The sequence below is a fragment of the Vulpes vulpes genome, chromosome 3, assembly GCF_048418805.1.
Source record: "Vulpes vulpes isolate BD-2025 chromosome 3, VulVul3, whole genome shotgun sequence".
Taxonomy (NCBI): domain Eukaryota; kingdom Metazoa; phylum Chordata; class Mammalia; order Carnivora; family Canidae; genus Vulpes; species Vulpes vulpes.
In genome coordinates, this window is record NC_132782.1 from 9765001 (window position 1) to 9783872 (window position 18872).

Genomic DNA, 18872 nt, shown 5'->3' on the forward strand with positions numbered 1-18872 from the left:
ACTTTTGCTTTTTTTTTTATATATATATATCATAAGACAACAAGAAAGAATGAATGTGCTCCCAACCTTGGTGTACTACAGAACCATTTTATAAATATTTAACATTCTATAGGACTGATTCATATATTCTCACACAACTCTGTGGCAAGGCTGACCCATGCTGCCGACATTCTACATATCACTGAGACAGGGAGGTGAAATTTTCCTGCTTTCCGTCTAATTGTCTTTGACAATTGCAGTGCCTAGTGCTACACTGCTTGTGTTGTATTTAAAAACAGGGGAAAGAGGAGAGACTTGTTCATTAAAGATGCAGTATCCCTGGTTCACACAAATGCATCTGGCAGGTTCAAAATCGAATGTCAAGCAGAGGTCTTAGCAGAGTGTGAGCTTCAGTTCATGTGTTGGTGAGTCACCAGTACAGCTGGTTTTGAATTCTGAAATACTAATAGCTCCATGTTTGCTAATGTGCTTTGTATGAAAAATCGGCAAGTGATTCAACAACCAAAGGCTTTTCCTTCTCCAAAGAAAAACACATATTAAAACACTGAATTGTCAAGTGGTCATGTGGATCTGCGCACGTGAAGAAAGGAAGTAACCAGTTGCTTCTGAATAATGTAAACTAGATGTTAGTTTTAAAGTTCAAATAGGTGGTGGTGAAAACAGCACACACATACATACACACATACATGCTAATTTTATATATGTGTGTGTGTGTGTGTGTGTACACACACACACACACACACACACACACATATATATATTAGAACTTTATATATATATTAGAACTTTACCTTAGTGGCCTCAATAGTTCAACAAACTGTGTCCCTTTCACTTTGCAAAATACAGTTTCAATGACCATGATGATAGCCAATTCTTGTTAAGAAACATGAGAATGGGATCAGGAAAGTATCTTTCTGTGTGGAGTTGGACACATTTCTAGAGAAACACACTCTAAATGCCTCTAAAATGTATTTTCCAACCCACAAATATATGTAAATTTACAAAGACCTATTGTAGGAATTAATTTGGATTTTTTTTTTTTTTTTGGATGTATTCTTCTGAAAACTGCATAGCCAAGTACTATGCAACCCATGTAAATTGACCTTGCTATTTTACATAGCATAGCCTCTGGATAGCTTTTATCACTTGCCCAGATGGTGTTTGGCCTATGTATTTTAGTGGAATGGTTTATTTTCTCCTTGATAGGTTTCAAATGCACAAGAAAACATTATACCCGTCTATCTGCATTTGAGTAGAATACAAACTGACTAATAGATAAACATTCCGTGTGAAAGTAAATAGCCTTAAAGTATACTGCCTTCACATTCCATTGATCAGCTCAGTCAGCAAAGTTTTCCATATTGTCACTAATGTTCTAAATATTTTGGTGAGAAGCATGCCAGGAGTGTAGGGTATTTCCATTTGTGTCACGCATAAGGTCATTATGAACTACCTCTTGAATTCCTATTGATCCTTCTCCTGAAGTGGTTTCCTTCACTTCCTTTTTGTTCCTGTTGGAAATGTTATTGCGGTTGTGAAGAAGAGAATTAGGGGCTGTTAAGTGGACTGGCTCAAATCCCCTGGCCAGACGGCACGGGATTTGGACTGGCTCATTACCTTACCTTCATTAGTAGCCTTCTCCAAAATCTTAGCAGTCAGAAAGAGGCCAAGGGTATGAAGCCCGATTACTCAGTTGTACTATCATCACTGATTGTACATATTCACTTCTCAGGATGTGGCACCCCGCCCCCACCCCAAGCTCCAGAAGGGATGGTCAGAAAAGAGCTCATTATTAGGCTAGTCCACAGAAGAGCTCATAATGCTGCCATGCAGAATCAAAGAATCACCGGAGAGCACTATCTACTCAAAGGTCAGCCTTATCTCCCCCAACAGATCTTCATTTTTTCAGCATGCCCAATTTCCTAAGAGATCAAATCCTAGAATTCACGAGGCTAAATGAAATTCACACAAGACTTCAGCTTCTTCCTAAATACATGGATTTTTGACCACTCATACCGCAAAGTAGTTTTAAAGTCACTTAAAGCTAAAAGCCGGTATGTAGGACCTTATATTCGGTTTTATAAATGAGTGTAAAACACAATAGTGCAGTCATATTTGGCATTAACTCTTACCAGCCACAAAAATGTGGGTCAATATTGGATTTTCCAAAGTTGTCTAAGTAAGACTGGGTTTGTCAAAACTTGCCAGTTGCTTTCAAGTGAACACAGCATGTTGGCGGAAATGAAATGTAATGTCTAAAAGACAGAAAATAGGTCAGCACTGTGCAAAAGTAAACTTGTCAGTGAGATCAATATGGACCTACAAGTTAATGGGGATATTAGAATTTCCTTACAATAAGAGATGTGCAGGGTAGAGCCAGAACACAACTATAGCATTTATTCACTTGTGAAAAGCAGAGGACGTATTTAAATATTATTTTTTGTATCCTTAATGAAAGGCACTGCTTTTTAATATGGAATATTTATATGTAAGCACAGTTTTAATTGATAGGATATCACAGTAAATCAAATTTTGGTTCATTTGCTCAGTTTCTCGCAACATTGAAAAATACGAAAAAAGGGGGGTAATGATCAGGCATGATAAAATTTCAGAAATACGATGAAGTCCTTCAATAGCTTTCTCTATGGTAAGTGTGTCAGAGAATTTGACATTGTGAATGCAATCAGTCAAAATTTTTGAAGGAAAACAAAACAATAACAGAAAGCTTTCTTGGGGCTTCTCATTGCATTTATTTAAACTTTTAAAAAATGTACATCACTTTTTGAATACATAAAATGCCAGTGCTTTGCAACAGTTTTGTTACTGCATCTCTCAACTAAAAAAAAAAAAAAAAAAAGGAAGGAAAAAAAAAAAAACCAGGAAAAATACATTCAAAAAGCCAGGCTGTTCTGCTTATGCACGGGCAGTGGCTTTGGAAAGCTACAGCCTACACTGTCTGTTCAGAGGCATTGCCGAACATCAGTTAGTTATCAATGAAAAGTTGCACATAAAGCATTAAAGGATACAAAGAACAACTTGGTGGGGTGTAGGAGAAGAATGGGAAATTAAGAAAAATGCCACATATTCTGGGGGGGGGGGGGTAGGGGCGGACTCAGGTAGAAGCAAGCACGAAGACCGTTATTTTTGGAAACTGGATTTATGGAAAAATGGAGAAAACAAAGTAACGTGTTTGACAAGGTAATAGTTGTGTGCACGCGCGCGTGTGTGGGTGTGTGTCCACGTCCAATTTTCTACTTTCCTTTCCAAGAGAAATGTAACAAAACTGAGGTAGAAATGAATGTGGGAGCACTATAGCCCAGAAGATTTCAAAATGAGAAGCAAAATTGCACTGAGAAGAGAGGCGTCAGAAAGAGGGGATGTAGATGTTCTTTGTGGATATAGAGAAGTTGGTTGGTTGGTGTTTGTATTTATTTATTTGTTTGTTTTTGCTTGCTATCTTCTGCATTCTACCGAACAGCACGGCAAGCCTATAAGCTAGATTAGTGAATAGAAGGACACCATTCCCAGCAATTTTAAGAGAGAACTTGCAAACCACCAGCACCACCACCACCACCACCACCACCACCACCACCACCACCACCACCACCTATGCAGTAAAAGGCAGTCCTAGTTTTTCGGTACTGTGACTTTCAGGGTCCTACACAGGTCTTGTGGCTGAGTGTTCTAGACACTAACATGAACTGAGTAAGTAGCTTTCCATTAACCAGTGTACCTTTTTAAGAACATTTTCATTTCATTATCAAGGAGCAATGTACGAAGAACTCTTGCAGTTTTTGACATAAAGGATTATTCTGCTCTGGTTAATTCCCCATAATTAGTAAAAGAATCTTTTTTTAAAAAAAAAAATCCTTCCATTTCTACTTTAAATTGTAAATATTCAGTTGTATCACACGTCAGTATTTTTTTTTTTTTCCGGATACATTCAAAGTAATTTTCCTTGCTCTTTTTTCCAATTGTTGAGGTAAACATACATTTTAATATAAAGTAACATTGAAGCCTATCCCATTACTATCAGCAGTACATAGTGCTTTCAACACATTCCTTTGAGGTACTGTACAAATCACAATCGCTTTCCTGAGTTTTTGCAGACAAGAACATTAAAAGAAATGAACTGCAGAAATTAAGGTCCAGATTACCGTTACCCTGTTTTACCTGTTCTTAGCTTAGTACTGCAGAACAGACAGGATTGAGGAATACTGTTGCTCTTAAAATGGCAAAAATCTGGTTTTCTGTCGTCACACAACCGTTCATCTCTTTAGTCCAATAATGTTTGAAGTTAAAGCTCTTTATATTAGCACATGCCACCAATGTAATTGTGAGGCAAACAAAAAATAAAGCACCACTCCAGGCACTTGACAGCAACTAAATCTCGAGAACAGCAGAATGGAATCAACACACGAGGTTCATGTCCTTCTGAAATCAACACACTTGCACCTTGCTCCTTGGTGAGCGTTGTCTAGCTTGAACTGAACTGAGCATCGACAGATGCTTTCTGTATCTGGGGCTCTCAAATCAGAAGCTCTCGTTTGATGCGTTTTGTTTTTTTTTTTTTTCCTCCAAATCTACCCTGACGCTAAAGATGCAACTCCATCGTCATCTTCCCCAGTACCCTTTGCGATTTAAACACTACTGGAAAGGGGCTCTATACCCTATGTAGCAGGTTTTATGCGTGTGTGCCAACATTCATTACATTTTTTTTTTTTTTTAAGAAGTCATCACTGACTGCAACCAAACATTTTGTTCCATTCAACATACATATCAAGCTCTTTTTGAGATATGCTAGGCTGAATCTTGCAGAAAGCATTTTCAAAGTCTTGATATGTGACGGGCCTCAACTGGCCGGGCATGATGGCTGAGAGGTCTGTGGCTGGCATGGCGTGGAGGGGGCCCACCGCCGCTTCCTGACACAGGTGAGCCACGTCTAGTCCAGAGAAGCCTTCTGTGCGCTGGACGAGCAGTGCAAACTCCTTGTCACTGAGACAGTAATTGTGCTGTGAGAGCAGTTGTACTATCATCTGGTGCCTCGCTGTGCTGTCGGGGAGTGGGATTAAGAGTCGTTTCATGAAGTACCTCCGGAGGGACTCGTCGATCTCCTCTGGTTTACTGGTGGCACAAATGACTACGATCTGGTCCTCGGCTGACGTGAGCACCGTGTCCAGCTGCATCAGGAATTCCGTTCTCATGCGGCTGACCGGACTGTGCTCCTCGCTCACCTGGGCGGACAGGAGCACGTCGATGTCGCTGACGAAGATCACGGCGGGCTGGCGGCAGCGGGCCACGAGGAAGGAGGCGTGGATGATCTTCTCGGCCTCCCCCAGCCACTTGGCCACCAGCCCGGAGCCGGCGATCTTGAAGAACGTGGCCCCCAGCTGGCCCGCCAGGCAGCGGCCCAGCAGCGTCTTGCCCGTCCCGCGGGGCCCGAAGAGGAGGATGCTGCGCGGCGAGGCCGTGAGGCCGCTGAAGGCGTCCGACCGGAGCACGGGCCACAGCACCTCCTCCTTGAGCACCGCCTTCACCAGGTCCAGGCCGGCGATGTCGGCCCAGTCCAGCGGCGGGCCCTGCGCGATGATCTCGCTGCTCACCAGGTCCAGCAGGTGCGGCTCGGCGCCCTTGAGCTGCTCGTCGGCGGCGTGGCCGGCTGAGGTAGGTGCGCGCAGCGCGGGGCCCTGCAGCCCGTGGCCGTGGCCGTGGCCGTGGCCGTGGCCGTGCGGCAGCAGCTGCCGGTGCTCCTCCCCGGGCTCGCCCACGCCCGGCGACGGGTACTTGCCGAACGAGTCGCCGCCGGGCCGCGCGCCCAGGCCGGGCTTGGCGGCGCCGTAGGCGGGGGGCGTCAGGGCCCGGCCGGGCTGGCCGCCGAACTTGCGCGGCTGCTCGGGGCCCAGCAGCTGCTTGCTCGGCTTGAAGGCCAGCGCGGCGGGGTCGGCGCCGCGGTCGAAGCCTCCGCCGCCCCCGCCGCCCCCGCCCCCGCCGCCGCCCCCGCCGCCCCCCGCCCCCGCCGCCGCGGCCGGAGCCCGAGCCCGAGCCCGAGCCCGAGCCCGGGAGCGCGCCGTCGGGCATCCTGTACATGGGGCTCTGCGCGGCCCGCTGCTGGCCGTGGCCGTAGCCGTAGCCCGCGTAGCCGGCGTCCAGCTCGCCCTGCCCCATGTAGAAGGCCTTCCGCTTGAGCGAGCTCGCCGAGCCGCCCGCCAGCGCCGACGGCGCGAGGGGCGCGAGCGCGGGGCCCTGGTAGGCGTAGCCCGGGACGGTGCTGGGCGGCAGCGGGGTGGGCGCGGGGATGCCGGACGGCAGGTAGGCCGAGGGCGGCGGCGGCGGCGCGCCCCCCGGGCTGTACCCCGCGCCCACGGCCGCCTGCGGGGGGTAGCCGGCCGCCGGGTAGCTGTAGCCCGCCAGGTTGGACGCCCCGTTGTAGCCGGGGACCAGGGCGGCGGGCGGCGGCGGCGGCGGCGGCGGCGGCGGCGGCGGCTGCAGGAGCCCCGAGCCGTGCAGCGGCGACGGGTGCGGGGACGCGAGCGCAGGTGCCGGCTGGCCGCCGTAGGCCGAGTGCAGGTACGAGCCGTTGTAGCCCGCGGCGTATTCCTGAGACGCCAGCCCGGCGTGCAGCCCGGCCACCGCGTGGCTGCCGCAGCTGCTGCCCGAGTAGCCGGGCTCGGCCAGGGAGCTGGCGCCCCCCGGGGAGCTGCCGAGGCTGGCCGAGGCGTCGGCGGGCGGCAGCGCGGGCGCCACCCCGGCCTTGCCGGCGGCGAGGACCTCGGGCACGCAGCTCAGGGGGTACACGGCGTCCGAAGCCAGCGGCGGCTGCCAGGGCTCGCCGTCATTCTTGCGCCCGTTCACCAGCCCCGAGGGCGCGTCCGAGTAGCTGCTGAGCACAGGCCGGTCCGCGGGGCCCTCCAGGATGCCCGAGTACTTCTCGGCGTACTTCTTCAGCAGGTTGGACGCCGTCAGCGCGGAGATGTCGTCGTTGGCCCAGGCGTACTGGTAGGTGCGCTGCAGGTGGCCGCGGTAGGCTTCGACCTTGTGCGCGGGGGACCGAGTGGTCGAGGTGATGTCGAAGTGCTGTTCTGGCCACTGCGCATGCTCCGGCGTCCACTGCATCTTCAAGCCTGAGGATGGGGGGGGGGGGGGGGGAGGAGCGAGGAAAAGTCAATTTACTAAGGTGCTCATCGGAAAGGGTCACAGCTCTCCCCTAACTTCCTTCGTTACCTGCGATTTTCCATTAACGCCACAGCCATCCTAAAGAATTCCCACAGTTCACAGTATCCACTGTGGCGTGGCCCGCGCAGTGCGTGCGCTTTAAAAGGGGACCGAATTTCAGTCCTGCGTGAAAAGGCAACCGAATTTAAATAAAGAGCTCTGTAGAGGGCCGGATTCTTTTTTTTTTTTTTTTTTTTTTTTTCTCTCTCTCCTCCTCCTTAAGCAATAAGCAGATGGATTCCGGTGGAGCCTATCAGGTTACCTGCTGCACACACACGCACACACGCAGTGCACGCGCGGGGACCCCTATATATGTACACACACGTTCCTGTCACATCAGACTTCGACAGCAGGTCCTTAAAAACAGTGAAATATGCGGATCTGTTAAACATCCGGCACGTGACACCACGAACACGGGCAGTATCTGGCTGTCGTGTCTCTCCACACCAGAGTTCCTGTTTTGTATTTTAGCCAATGTAAAAACGAGACACAGCCGACAGATCCCATCTAGGACCCCTCTCTTCTTCGGGACTGAACACCTAGTTAGCACAGTGTAATGCTCCCTGCGCAGAACAATATGACACAGACATAGCAGGTCACTCCATAATCCAACTCTCATCTAAAGTGCTCCACGACAGTTTCAAATCTGCTTCGTGGAGTGCAGCAAAGCAATCTCCCAGGCAGCGCTCCATCGCTTTCATCGCACAAAGCCTACAACTCGGTATGAATTACAACTGGCTCCTTTCTGCCTCTCACTTCTGTTGTTGAGTCTCTGAAAAAAAAAAACAAGCATCACTTGTCTGTCGGTCTTCCAGCTGGCACGCTCCCTCCTTCTCCTACAGTCCTTCCCTCGCCCCCCCCCCTCCCACCACCACTACCACCCTGCCCCCGGCCTCCAAGGACCGAGAGGGGAGAGGACACATGCAGATACACACACACACACATGGGCCCGCATAGACGTACCCCTCTCACGTGTGTGCTCGTGCATGCGTGCAGGTCCGTGTGTATACGGATGTGTATACACCTGGACAGGGAGAGAAGAGGCAGGCAGGAAGGAGGGCGGGGAGGGGGGTTGGAGACAGGTGAAAGGGAGCATAAGAATAAAGAGGGAGAGAATCGGGGTTCTCCTTAGGCTTCTGCGGGAAGCAGTGTGTGCGCGGCCTGAACTCCAAGAGCGCCCCTAGGTAACGGGGCGCTGCGGGTAATTCTGTTACCTGCCCGATTACTAACCGAAGCAAGGGGGCTTCAGTAGCAGACTGTTGGGAAACAAGACTCTTTTCTCAGAATCGGAGGATCATTGGAATTTTACAGTTTAAGGAGACCTTAGAAATTCCCTCACTTCGCACATTAGGGAACCGGCACCCAAAGGGATCTGTGACATACGCTCCCTCGGACCCTCAAGGACTCACGTACACTTGGTCACCATACAGCACCGCGCGCCCTGCTCTGTCTCCCGGGGCTGGCTCACCTCATTCTACTCTCTGCGTGGTTCCAACACTTCCTCCTCTGGCACAGCTGTATTAAGTAGGCCTCCTTAATCTCTTTTGTATTAGCCAAAGTGAATTTTGTAAACTGCCTTTAATGCCCTCTGGCAGAGATGCCTCGATAAGGAGGAGGCCTGGTCTCAATGAAGCATCTGTGGCATCGGCTCCCTTCTGAATTACGGCAGTCTGTTTTGACAGCTCCTACACCCTTCCGCCTTCCTTCTGCAAGCCCTTTAGCTCTTCGTTCCCTGCCTCTGGCTTCTGACATGGCCAGCTTTGACTTGCTGAGCTAAACTGAACATAGCACAGAGTTTGGTAACAGAATGGCATGTTGATTCCCTCCTGACTCTCTCTTCCTTGTTTGCAAAACCACTGCACCAGACACTGGAAGTTAATTAGCAGGATGATGCTGTGCTAATTGTGTTAATTTACAAGGTTTTAGTCAAAGAGAATCATGCCAGGGCTGGCACTGCTGTCATGCTTCCGACTTAATGATTAAGAAATACTGAAAACAAGGTGGGAAGGATTGCAGTAATTACACAATAAATGAATAAAGCAACAGGATTCATTTGCAAATATATTTTACTGCAGTTGTACTCATTTGCATTTGGATTTTTAAAAAGGATCCATGTAGATATTCATTTGCAAATCACCATCTCAGTTAAATTAAGTCTGAATGCTGCACAGTATAACTTAATCAAGCTCTCTATTTTTTTTAATAAAAATATGAAAGACCTTACTTCTCTTGTAGATGCAACAGATTCTTTCTTCACCCTCCTTTCCCTTACTCCTCCCAAATCCTCATGTGTTTCTCTTTTAAAACTCCACTTAAAAAAATATATATATATACATATATGTATATGTGTATATATATATATATATCATCAATTACAAAAATAATTGTAAAATCCTGATGAAGTACAGCTTGCATCATTTCAGTCTGAGAAACTCTGGGGGTGAGTTCTAGGAGGAACTAAAGTGATTTTTCTTAATTGTTTCTGCCTTCTCAATCACTCCTTTTGAAGGGGGCGGGGGGAGGAAAACACATCGCAGAATGGGTGAAATGACCGAAACCACACTTAAAAGGGGAAAAGATGCAATTTTAATGAAGCAGCATTTCAGGAATCATACTTTCATTAAATTCAACTGGAAATTATTAAGAGCAAATCACCAGGAACCAATCGCAAGTAATCAGTATCTAAATTCTTCTAGTGTCATGGGATTTACTTCAAGCCTTATAAAAAGGAAAGAATATTAATGTGACTATAATGTAGAACTGTCTAAAAGACCTACAAATTCATTAGTCCTGTAAATTATTTCCAGGGAATTTCTAGTAGGATTTTTTCTTTAAAAGATTTTCAAATACAGAGTTGAAAAAAATAAGAACTCACATATGCTCTGAGTGGAAGTCTGATTACATTGATACAGAAGAAACGTGAATAAATGTCTTGACAGGAGGCCTCCAGAAAAAAATTTGGGAGTCAGAGAAAACAGGATTTACCACAAACTCAACATAACACACACACACACACACACACACACACACACACACACACACACACACTAGGAGGCGTGGCTTCCTCAGCTGACCTAAGCCATCCTTGGCATTAGTTAACATACATGGAGAACATGATAAAAGCCCATTAAAAAAAAAAAAAATGAAACTGCTCTGGATTTGGAATAATTATTTGAAAAATAAACAAACAAGGGGCAGCTTTCTACTTTATTGGCTTAAAATTTTTTCTTGTAAATTAATCGTTTACAAAAAATCTGCAAAAAAATGGTTTTAGGAAGTTAAAATCACTGTAATAGACAGGAATGTAAAGTTTGCATAAAAGAGGGGGGTCGTTTTCACCGAGCGGGTCTGTGAAGTTCAACTCTGGTAAGACTAATACATTTCCTAAGCTTTCTACTGCATCTGAAATTGAACAAAGATCCTATAGAAATTATTTATTTGGGACAATTACTTGATGTACCATTGCCTTTTGGTTCTCGTGCTATTTTTGGATGTGCTTACCAAGATAATTGAAAGTTTATTTATTGATGCATATTAACTAACACTAACCTTAGCGAGGCCGCCAAAGGCAAGACTGAGCTTTGATTAAATCACCTTAAGGGAACAGAATTATTCACATCCCCTGGAACACGAGTACTTACCCCGGGTTTTGAAATCACTAATGTAACTTGAAAGCTCCAGTTAATAGTTAAGCATAAGCTAGTTCTTAGTAGGAGCCGAAGAAGCCAGCGTACAGGAGATTGTCCTGTGCTTTTGGAGCACAGAGAGCTTTCTCATCAGTTTTTTTGAATTTTAATGCTAATTGGAAGGAGAACCAAACTTGGTTGTGTTGTTGTTGTTGTTGTTGTTGTTATTCTGTTTACTGGTGGTGATAGTCCTGATGTGGAACAGAAGAAAAACGTCAAGCCAAATGTTCTTTGAACAACAACAACAACAAAAAATCATGCTCCATTTGATTGTTATTGCTGTTCTCTATGTGTAGGAAGTAGCACACGAGTGTCACTTGGCACCCAAATAAGATGGGCTTTAAAGACAGCTCTTATATGGTTTCTCTTTGGAACATGCAGAGAAAAATCTCAGAAACAATACTATTTTAACATTATTTAGAAACATGACTCCAGAACAATAACTTCCACTGCTGTTTTGAAATAGCTTAAATAGGTACAATAAAGATTCAGACAACAGTGGAAAGTAAGAAAAATAGTTCTTAAAGATAATTGAAGGACTGTTCCAAAACATCAATTTTTATTTTTGAAAGGATCGGGAAATTCTTAATACAGCTAGCAAATTTCACCATGCAATGTGTTTGTTCTTAAAATAAGTAATTTAAAAAAAAATAAGTAATTTAATAGAAAATTGCTTTTAAGATACCTTAACGTAAGTATTACACCAGAAAGATAGGTACTACTTTAAGAAGCCTGAGCACTTTGCTATTTTATTGCTATAGGATGAATTTATGTATATTAAACGAATAAGGCTATATTTCCCATAAAACTGGACAGTTTGGAGGACATTTTCCTTTCTGATCGTTTCTGCCCACATTATAACTTAGGTTTAATTACTAAGCAGTTGCTGCCTCATTGCTTTACTTGCTCCATTTTGTTCTTTATTTTGAAACAACACAACTGTGACGTCCTTCGAAGCTCTGTCACAGCTTCACGATGACAAAGAAGCTGCTACGGGGAAAAATGAAGGATATACAAGCAACTTTAAGAACGGGAGGAAATCGGAAATAAGCCACTAAGCCTCCGGAGTCTATTTTTAGCACACATTCCTGGAAATACTCCTCTAAGGTCCGGGCTTCCCTACCCTGACCCCTACCTGACACACGCGTGCTGCTCAGCCGTTCAGCAGGTCTAAAAAAGCTGTTCTCTACAAGGTTCCCATAGGGTACTGCTGGCTGCTGGGGACTTGCCTTCATCTGTAGGTTTTCTCACACTCCTGGGGCAGGGACCGGAGGCAGACACCTGCAGGCATGGAAGGCTTGCTTGCTGCACGACCTCACCACACCCGTTACGCCTCTGTGGGCCACTGTACCCCTGAACTTTTCATTAGTACTTATTTAAATGTATTTTCATTAGTACTTATTTAAGTGTTTTTTTTTTTTTTTTAATCTAATGGCATATTTGCCCACCTTCTCTCTAGAAAGCAGTCACTCCTGGGGTAAATACAACAAAGTGCAGTTGACCCTTGAACAACACTGGTTTGGATGAATTATGTGGGTCCACATGTATGCAGAGTTTTTTTTTTTGTTTTTTGTTTTTTTTTTTTTGGATAAATACATGACAATACTGCAGATGGATTTCTTACGATTTTCTTAACACTTTCTTTTCTCTGTAGAGCTTACTTTATCATACGAATACAGTATAAAATACACACAAAATACAAAATGTGTGTTAATCGACTGTTTACGTTATTGCTAAGAGTAGGCTGTTACGTTTTCGGAGAGTCAGAAGTGACACGCAGACCCTTGACACCTGCGTTGTTCAAGGGTCAAGCTGAATGTAATAGTTGACACCCCCTGGGCCTAACAGTGCAACAGAGTCATCCTCTCCTGGGGAATGTTAGAACCAACACACAGGACATTCAGAATTCCAGGAAGAGGACAGCAAATTCACCAGCTAAAAATACAGGTTTGTGCAGTGAAAGGCTTCGTGAGGGAACACGGGCCTGATGCGGTATCTCCTGATCATGATCCTTCAAGGGAGGCGATGACCAAATGAAATGTTTGAGCAGACCCAGTAGGAGTCTCCCCCTCCTAAGCCAGGAGGCCAGCACAGCAGTGTCTAGTATCCCCTGTACTCACCCAGTTGATCCGAAATCTTAGTCTATTCCCTGATCATTCCCAGCCTGAAAATGTGATGTCATATCCAAAAACAAGGGGGAAGAGCATGGAAATGACACGTTCTTTTTAACCCAGTGGATCCAGTTTCATCTTGAGAATGCCAGTTAGAAGATCTTTATCAACAGCTAACCATGTGGTAGGGACTGTGAATTTTATTTAGCCAACGACCTGAGGGCTCACTATGTATAAAGCCTGTGGTTCGGTGGTGAGAATTCAACTCGAGGGCATCTGTTTCTATAAGACAATGAAGCTTTTTCAGCTTCGTGTCTTCTTTGTCATTTCACATTCTAAATTCTCTTTGATTTTAGAAATTAAGGGAACTTTGAAGTGACCCCAACCCAGACAGTCTCAGTTATACTTTACTTACTATGATGTCCTGTGGGGTTGAAAACTATTTTGCCTGACACAGTGTTTTATTTGGAGGCATTGTTAGCGTGTTGGGATAGAAAGGGACTGATGAAAACACAAAGGTTGTAGAATTTTGTTCAAAGAGTGAATATCCCAAGCTTGAGAGTCAGACCCAGGGCTTTGCTCATGCCATTGCTTATTTGTTCAAATCTTGGTGAAGTCACTTAAGCACATCAAACTCCCTTTTTTGCAGCTATAAAATGTGGACCATAATGGTATCCTATATCTTACTGGATTGTTAAGAAGATTACCTAAAGTAATAATATTCATGAAATATCTTCTGTGAACGGCTATACAAATATTTCTTATTCTTTGATTTTGAAAAATAATACAAGTGCACAAAACAAAACTGACTAGACAGAAAAAAAAAAAAAAAGTAAAATCACTCCTAGAATTCTAAGTCACTTTTTCTTCAACCTCAAGACAGCTACTGAAAAGGAAATTTTCCAGTGGGAATGTTGGTTATAAGGAAGGTATTAGAAATTCTTTCATACTCAGCAGAACACAGAGCATGATCTTACAAAAAGGGGCCAGAAATCAGATGTTTTCGATTCTAGATGTTTTCATAGTATTTTATTTTAAATGTTACCTGTTACTCAACATTATAGAGACCACAAGTAGGAAATAAAGTACTTAGAGGTTTAAATCCAGTGAAACTTGCAGCTTCAAAATAAGATAATTATATAGAAATACTGTCAAATGATTTTTCTCTTTAAATCACACTTTCACACCTCAAGACTCCAAATTATAATACATTTTGAAGCAAATTACTCCCTCCTCCCATTTCACCATATTTGCACAAAGCGATCCTTTTTAAGAACCACGCAGGCATTTCTGGCTAAATGGCCCTTAGTAAATACAGTCTTAATACCCTCTAATGTAGAGAAATTGCCACCTGACTGCCTGAGGGCAGCATACAGCCTGCAACCATCTTCTGTTTGGCCAGCGCAGTTAACTTCATAAAAAGAATCTTTATTTCCATATTTTCTATTTCTCAAGACAAGGTGAATGCTCTGTATCACTAGATCTCATTCTCGCCTGGCAACAACTGGCTGAACCTGAGTCCCAGCTGCCCACTTTGGACATGGCACGCTCTCTCCACTTTGTCACAGTGTTCCCACTCCCTATTAGAACGTCGGGTATTTTTATGGTAGTGATCGGTCACGTAAACAATCAAATTTATGATTGTATTAGGAAGCTTCAAGCTCCAGCTTTTACACTTAAGTACATTTTCTTGAAAACTAGTAAGTATAGTGCTCTAAAACGAACAAGCAGTATCTTTAGAAAAAAAAAAAACTAAATATTATTACACACACACACACACACACACACACACACATTCCTGTCCTCTTAATCAGAACATAGGGAAAATGGTTGATATTTTTCTGGTTGATTCAGTGTCGTCAGTACAGCAGTGTAGAATGATGAATAATGATTTAAAAAGCTGGTTTCCACATTGCTGTAATTTCACCTTTTCCCCCTTTGCTCTGATTTGTCAGATACTTTTTCTAGATGTTTTCCCTAAGTCAGTCCCCACCATTCCTAATATGCTCCTTTGAACATACCACAAACCAAAGCTTCATTTAATTTTAACGTTTCCCCTATAGGTCGGTCAGTCGTGAGTTTTAGTACATCTTTCCAGAGACTGTATAGGTTACTCCAAAGTTACACTTCCTATTTCTTAGAGAAAACTGGGGTGGTATCTTGGTAAGCAACCGATCTTGTCTACATGTCATCCTTTTGGGCTTAGTAAGAGCCTGTATTCAATGTTCTAGACATCATGACTTAGGCTAGAATGATATGTACTCTGTCCTTCAGTTAAATTTGTGTGTAGCTTATCACCTAAGTCAGTTTCCCTAAAATATATTAGATTTTATTCACAGCAACAAAATATTTACTCATCAAAATGTGACCAAATGTAAAAATGACTGTTTTGCCAGTATTTCATACTGAGGATGAAACTTGGTATCTACTTGTCTGATAGGTCATCATTTTTAATATATGAGACATATATAAGGGGATGGCTTCCATTTATGAGGATGAACGCATGAGCACTTATGCAAAGCAAATTACACCGAAGAAAGAAGTATCGCTTTTAGTCCACTGGAGTCTATATTCAGTATATGATCAGGATAGACAGCCTGTCACTTAAAGAAACCCAGGAAATCATAATCATAATTCAAATAAATATGTTTTCCTGTGGGGGTCCCAAAATTTCCTAAACTTAAATCCAAGTATTCAAGTGAATATGTAGTCATGCTCACATTAACTCCAACTATTTTAAAATTACAATTTTGATTTTTTGTTTGGCTGGTCATTTGTTTTTGTAAGGGCAGGGTTTTACAATAGTTGATGTGTAAAAATTTTTGAATACTAACTTAAGTGAAGTAAAGAGGGGATACCTGGGTGGCTCAGTGGTTTAGCGCCTGCCTTTGGCCCAGGGCACGATCCTGGAGTCCCGGGATCGAGTCCCACGTCGGGCTCCCAGCATGGAGCCTGCTTCTCCCTCTGTCTGTGTCTCTGCCTCTCTCTGTCTCTCTCTCTCTGAGTGTGTCTCTCATGAATAAATAAATAATATCTTTTTTAAATAAACAAAAACAAAGAATACTAGGCTATGCATACACCAGCAGTTTAAAATACACTAATGATGTATACTGTGAATCTTAATATTTAGTGTCAGGTGTCCTCAACTATTGCAAGGGAAAGAGTTTGAAGGTTACTAGATAAGAGGACTGATTCTTCCATGTGAAGTCAAATATTTTGTTTATTCTGCCTCTGTGAATTTTTTAGATAATTTGTACTCGGCTTTAACAGTGCTTTGTAGGTAACCTTTAAAGTTGGTCCTTTATGGCCTTCCATTTCTCATGCTGTCTCTTCCCTTTTCCCATATACATTTTCAATCCATTAGAGCCATCAACCTCCTCCCCACCCCACACACACACATCGGTTCTTTTTGTCATACAAAGATCATCAGGACACACCACATATGTCCATAGGGACTGCCCGGGCTAATGAATATGTATGTTCTGTGCCACAACAGAGCACTCCCCTTGTTCTGCGGTATCAACCCTCTTATGTGTGTAAATAACAGGTGAGCTGTGTAGCGTGCAGGGATAAACGGGGTTAACACAACCCGAAAGCCCCCGTGCTAGACTCCTAGTACCCAGCCTCTATGGTTGATCCAGAGAAATCCACATGCCAAGAGTACTGTGCATCTTCTGTGTCGTTTTGAATCTTTGCTTTCAGAAAGCTTTCTGCCAAGGCACCATTACCATTGTCCTAAAAGTCTGGGGTTATTCCAGTTGATTCTCAAGTTACTGTCGTGTCATATAAAATAAATTCCCACTTTTAGTTAACATAAACTGGGCATGGAACCAACCTTGAATTATGACGTGGCTGCTTCATTTCCTCCATCCCAATCCTAAAACGTTAGGTTAATCATTATGCGCACGCATAGCTATTTGTAAATAGTTATTTGCACGTGTGGATTCTATTTCAAGTATATAAATGGAAAGCTCAATTTAGCTATATTTAAGCTGAACTGTATTCACTTTTTGCCCAACACGCCGTGCTGACATGGGTCAATAAACAAATTTCAGAATCTCCCAAACCCCACGACCTTGTGTACGATGGAGTATGCATTTGTCCTCTTTTTCGTGTTTCTCTAGAACCTTCCTCTAAAGACAGTTTACATAAAACAAAATAGACCACTGAGGCTGCTTATTTATTGAAGATTAAGGATACTCTCATACAATTAGACGAAGGAGTAGAATATGATTTACATATAAGTATATAACTCTTCAATCATTCTCCTTAATAAAAACTCTGCTTATGGGGACTCTAAGGTGTGCAAAGCCCAGACAAAATTTGTTTAGGTTACTTATGCATTTTTCTCTTTTTTTGGCAATTCGTGCATTAATTTTTAATGCAATAGCAAAATAGTGTCTTGGACTTTGATAAAAATATTCTATAGTCAGGGCTGGGTGACATAGTGCATTAATTCAGTGTCCTTCACTCCTGGGACCTGTGTATAATTTAGTCCAGCCTGAAGAAAATAACTTTGATCTGAAGGCAGTGGAAAAAGCTACATATGAAATGAGTTTAGGTAGGTTTAGGGTTGTTTCTTCCATATGAGACAATGTATGAAGATAAACTGCTTTTGAATACAATCAACACGGTCTAGGATTAAAAGCGAGGAGCTCTTACCAACAACACTAGTTTCCATTCTCCACTGCTCCTCCCCTTCCCCCAGCCCCATTCTATGGTCTGGTGAAATAAACCTGAGCACCACCTATAATTAGGATGCTCTAATTTCCAGATAAACAGAACGTTGTTAAAAGTGCAGTGTGAATGACAGTCCAGTCATTAGTGCTGTTGGCTCTTCCATTTGTAAAAACAAAGAATGCTGCATAATGAGACAGAAGCAGAAAAGAGGAAAGATATCAGCGACCTCAAAGAAAGTGGCACTTCCTGTCCTGGAGGGGGTGCCCAACAACCTAACCTAAAAGAAACCATTTCTTCAGATTCTGTCTTGATGCCGAGCCCTATGGCAATATTTAACAACACGGTTTCATCTGTTTTGATAGACGATGCCATTATGTAAAAAAAAAAAAAAAGTTTAGGCCTTGGCTGAATTTATTTTATTATTTTATTTTAGACCTTGGCTGAATTTATTTTATTTTACTTTAGACCTTGGCTGAATTTAAAACAGTGACTGGTCTAGTGACATTAATCGCATGAAATACATACCCACTTTCTTTTGCTCACAATTCTACAATCAATTCCAATCCAGCTCTTTTCTGTTGTGAATAAATATGGCTTACTTTGTCTCTAATACAGCAATTAAGAATAAACTTGCTCTCATTACTGTCAATAAAGTTAAAAGCTATAAGGATGTTGCTTCTATATGGTATAAACTGTTACTACAATTGTATACTTCTTATCCATCATGAACTATTCTATTGGCCTCCTTAGTTATGCAAATGCTCCAGTATTTGCTAATAATTTTAAGGAAAAGGGAGATAACAGTCACATTTTAAAATCAGCAGGAAATTTGAAAGAAATGTTTTTTTTTTAATGTTTCAAGTTTTTATTTAAATTCTAGTTAATTAACATCTACTGTAATATTAGTTTCAAGAATATAATTTAGTGATTCATCACTTACATATACCATCCAGTGTTTATCAAGATAAAATAAACTAATTTTTAAATTTGCTAGTTTTAGTTGCTTACATTAAAAGGTAAATAGGGGCAGCCCGGGTGGCTCAGTGGTTTAGCGGCCGTGATCCTGGACACCTGGGATCAAATCCCACATCGGGCTCCCTGTATGAAGCAGCCTTCTCCCTCTGCTGTGTCTCTGCCTCTGTCTCTGTCTCTGTCTCTCTCTCTGTGTCTCTCATGAATAAAT

The 18872-nt window shown here is 43.4% G+C and overlaps 1 protein-coding gene across 1 annotated transcript in view; it reads right to left on the bottom strand.

Moving 5' to 3' along the window:
* The window catches only part of FIGN (fidgetin, microtubule severing factor), a 131587-nt gene that overhangs the window by 2225 nt on the left and 110490 nt on the right, over positions 1–18872 (bottom strand). The window contains exons 3-4 of the mRNA XM_072751753.1: positions 6039–7121; positions 1–5959 (exon numbers count right to left, since the gene is read on the bottom strand). The exon at positions 1–5959 is cut by the window's left edge and continues 2225 nt beyond it. Coding sequence (XP_072607854.1) covers positions 4737–5959; positions 6039–7121 — 2306 coding nt within the window. The 3' untranslated portion in view covers positions 1–4736. The remainder of the gene's footprint in view (positions 5960–6038; positions 7122–18872) is intronic.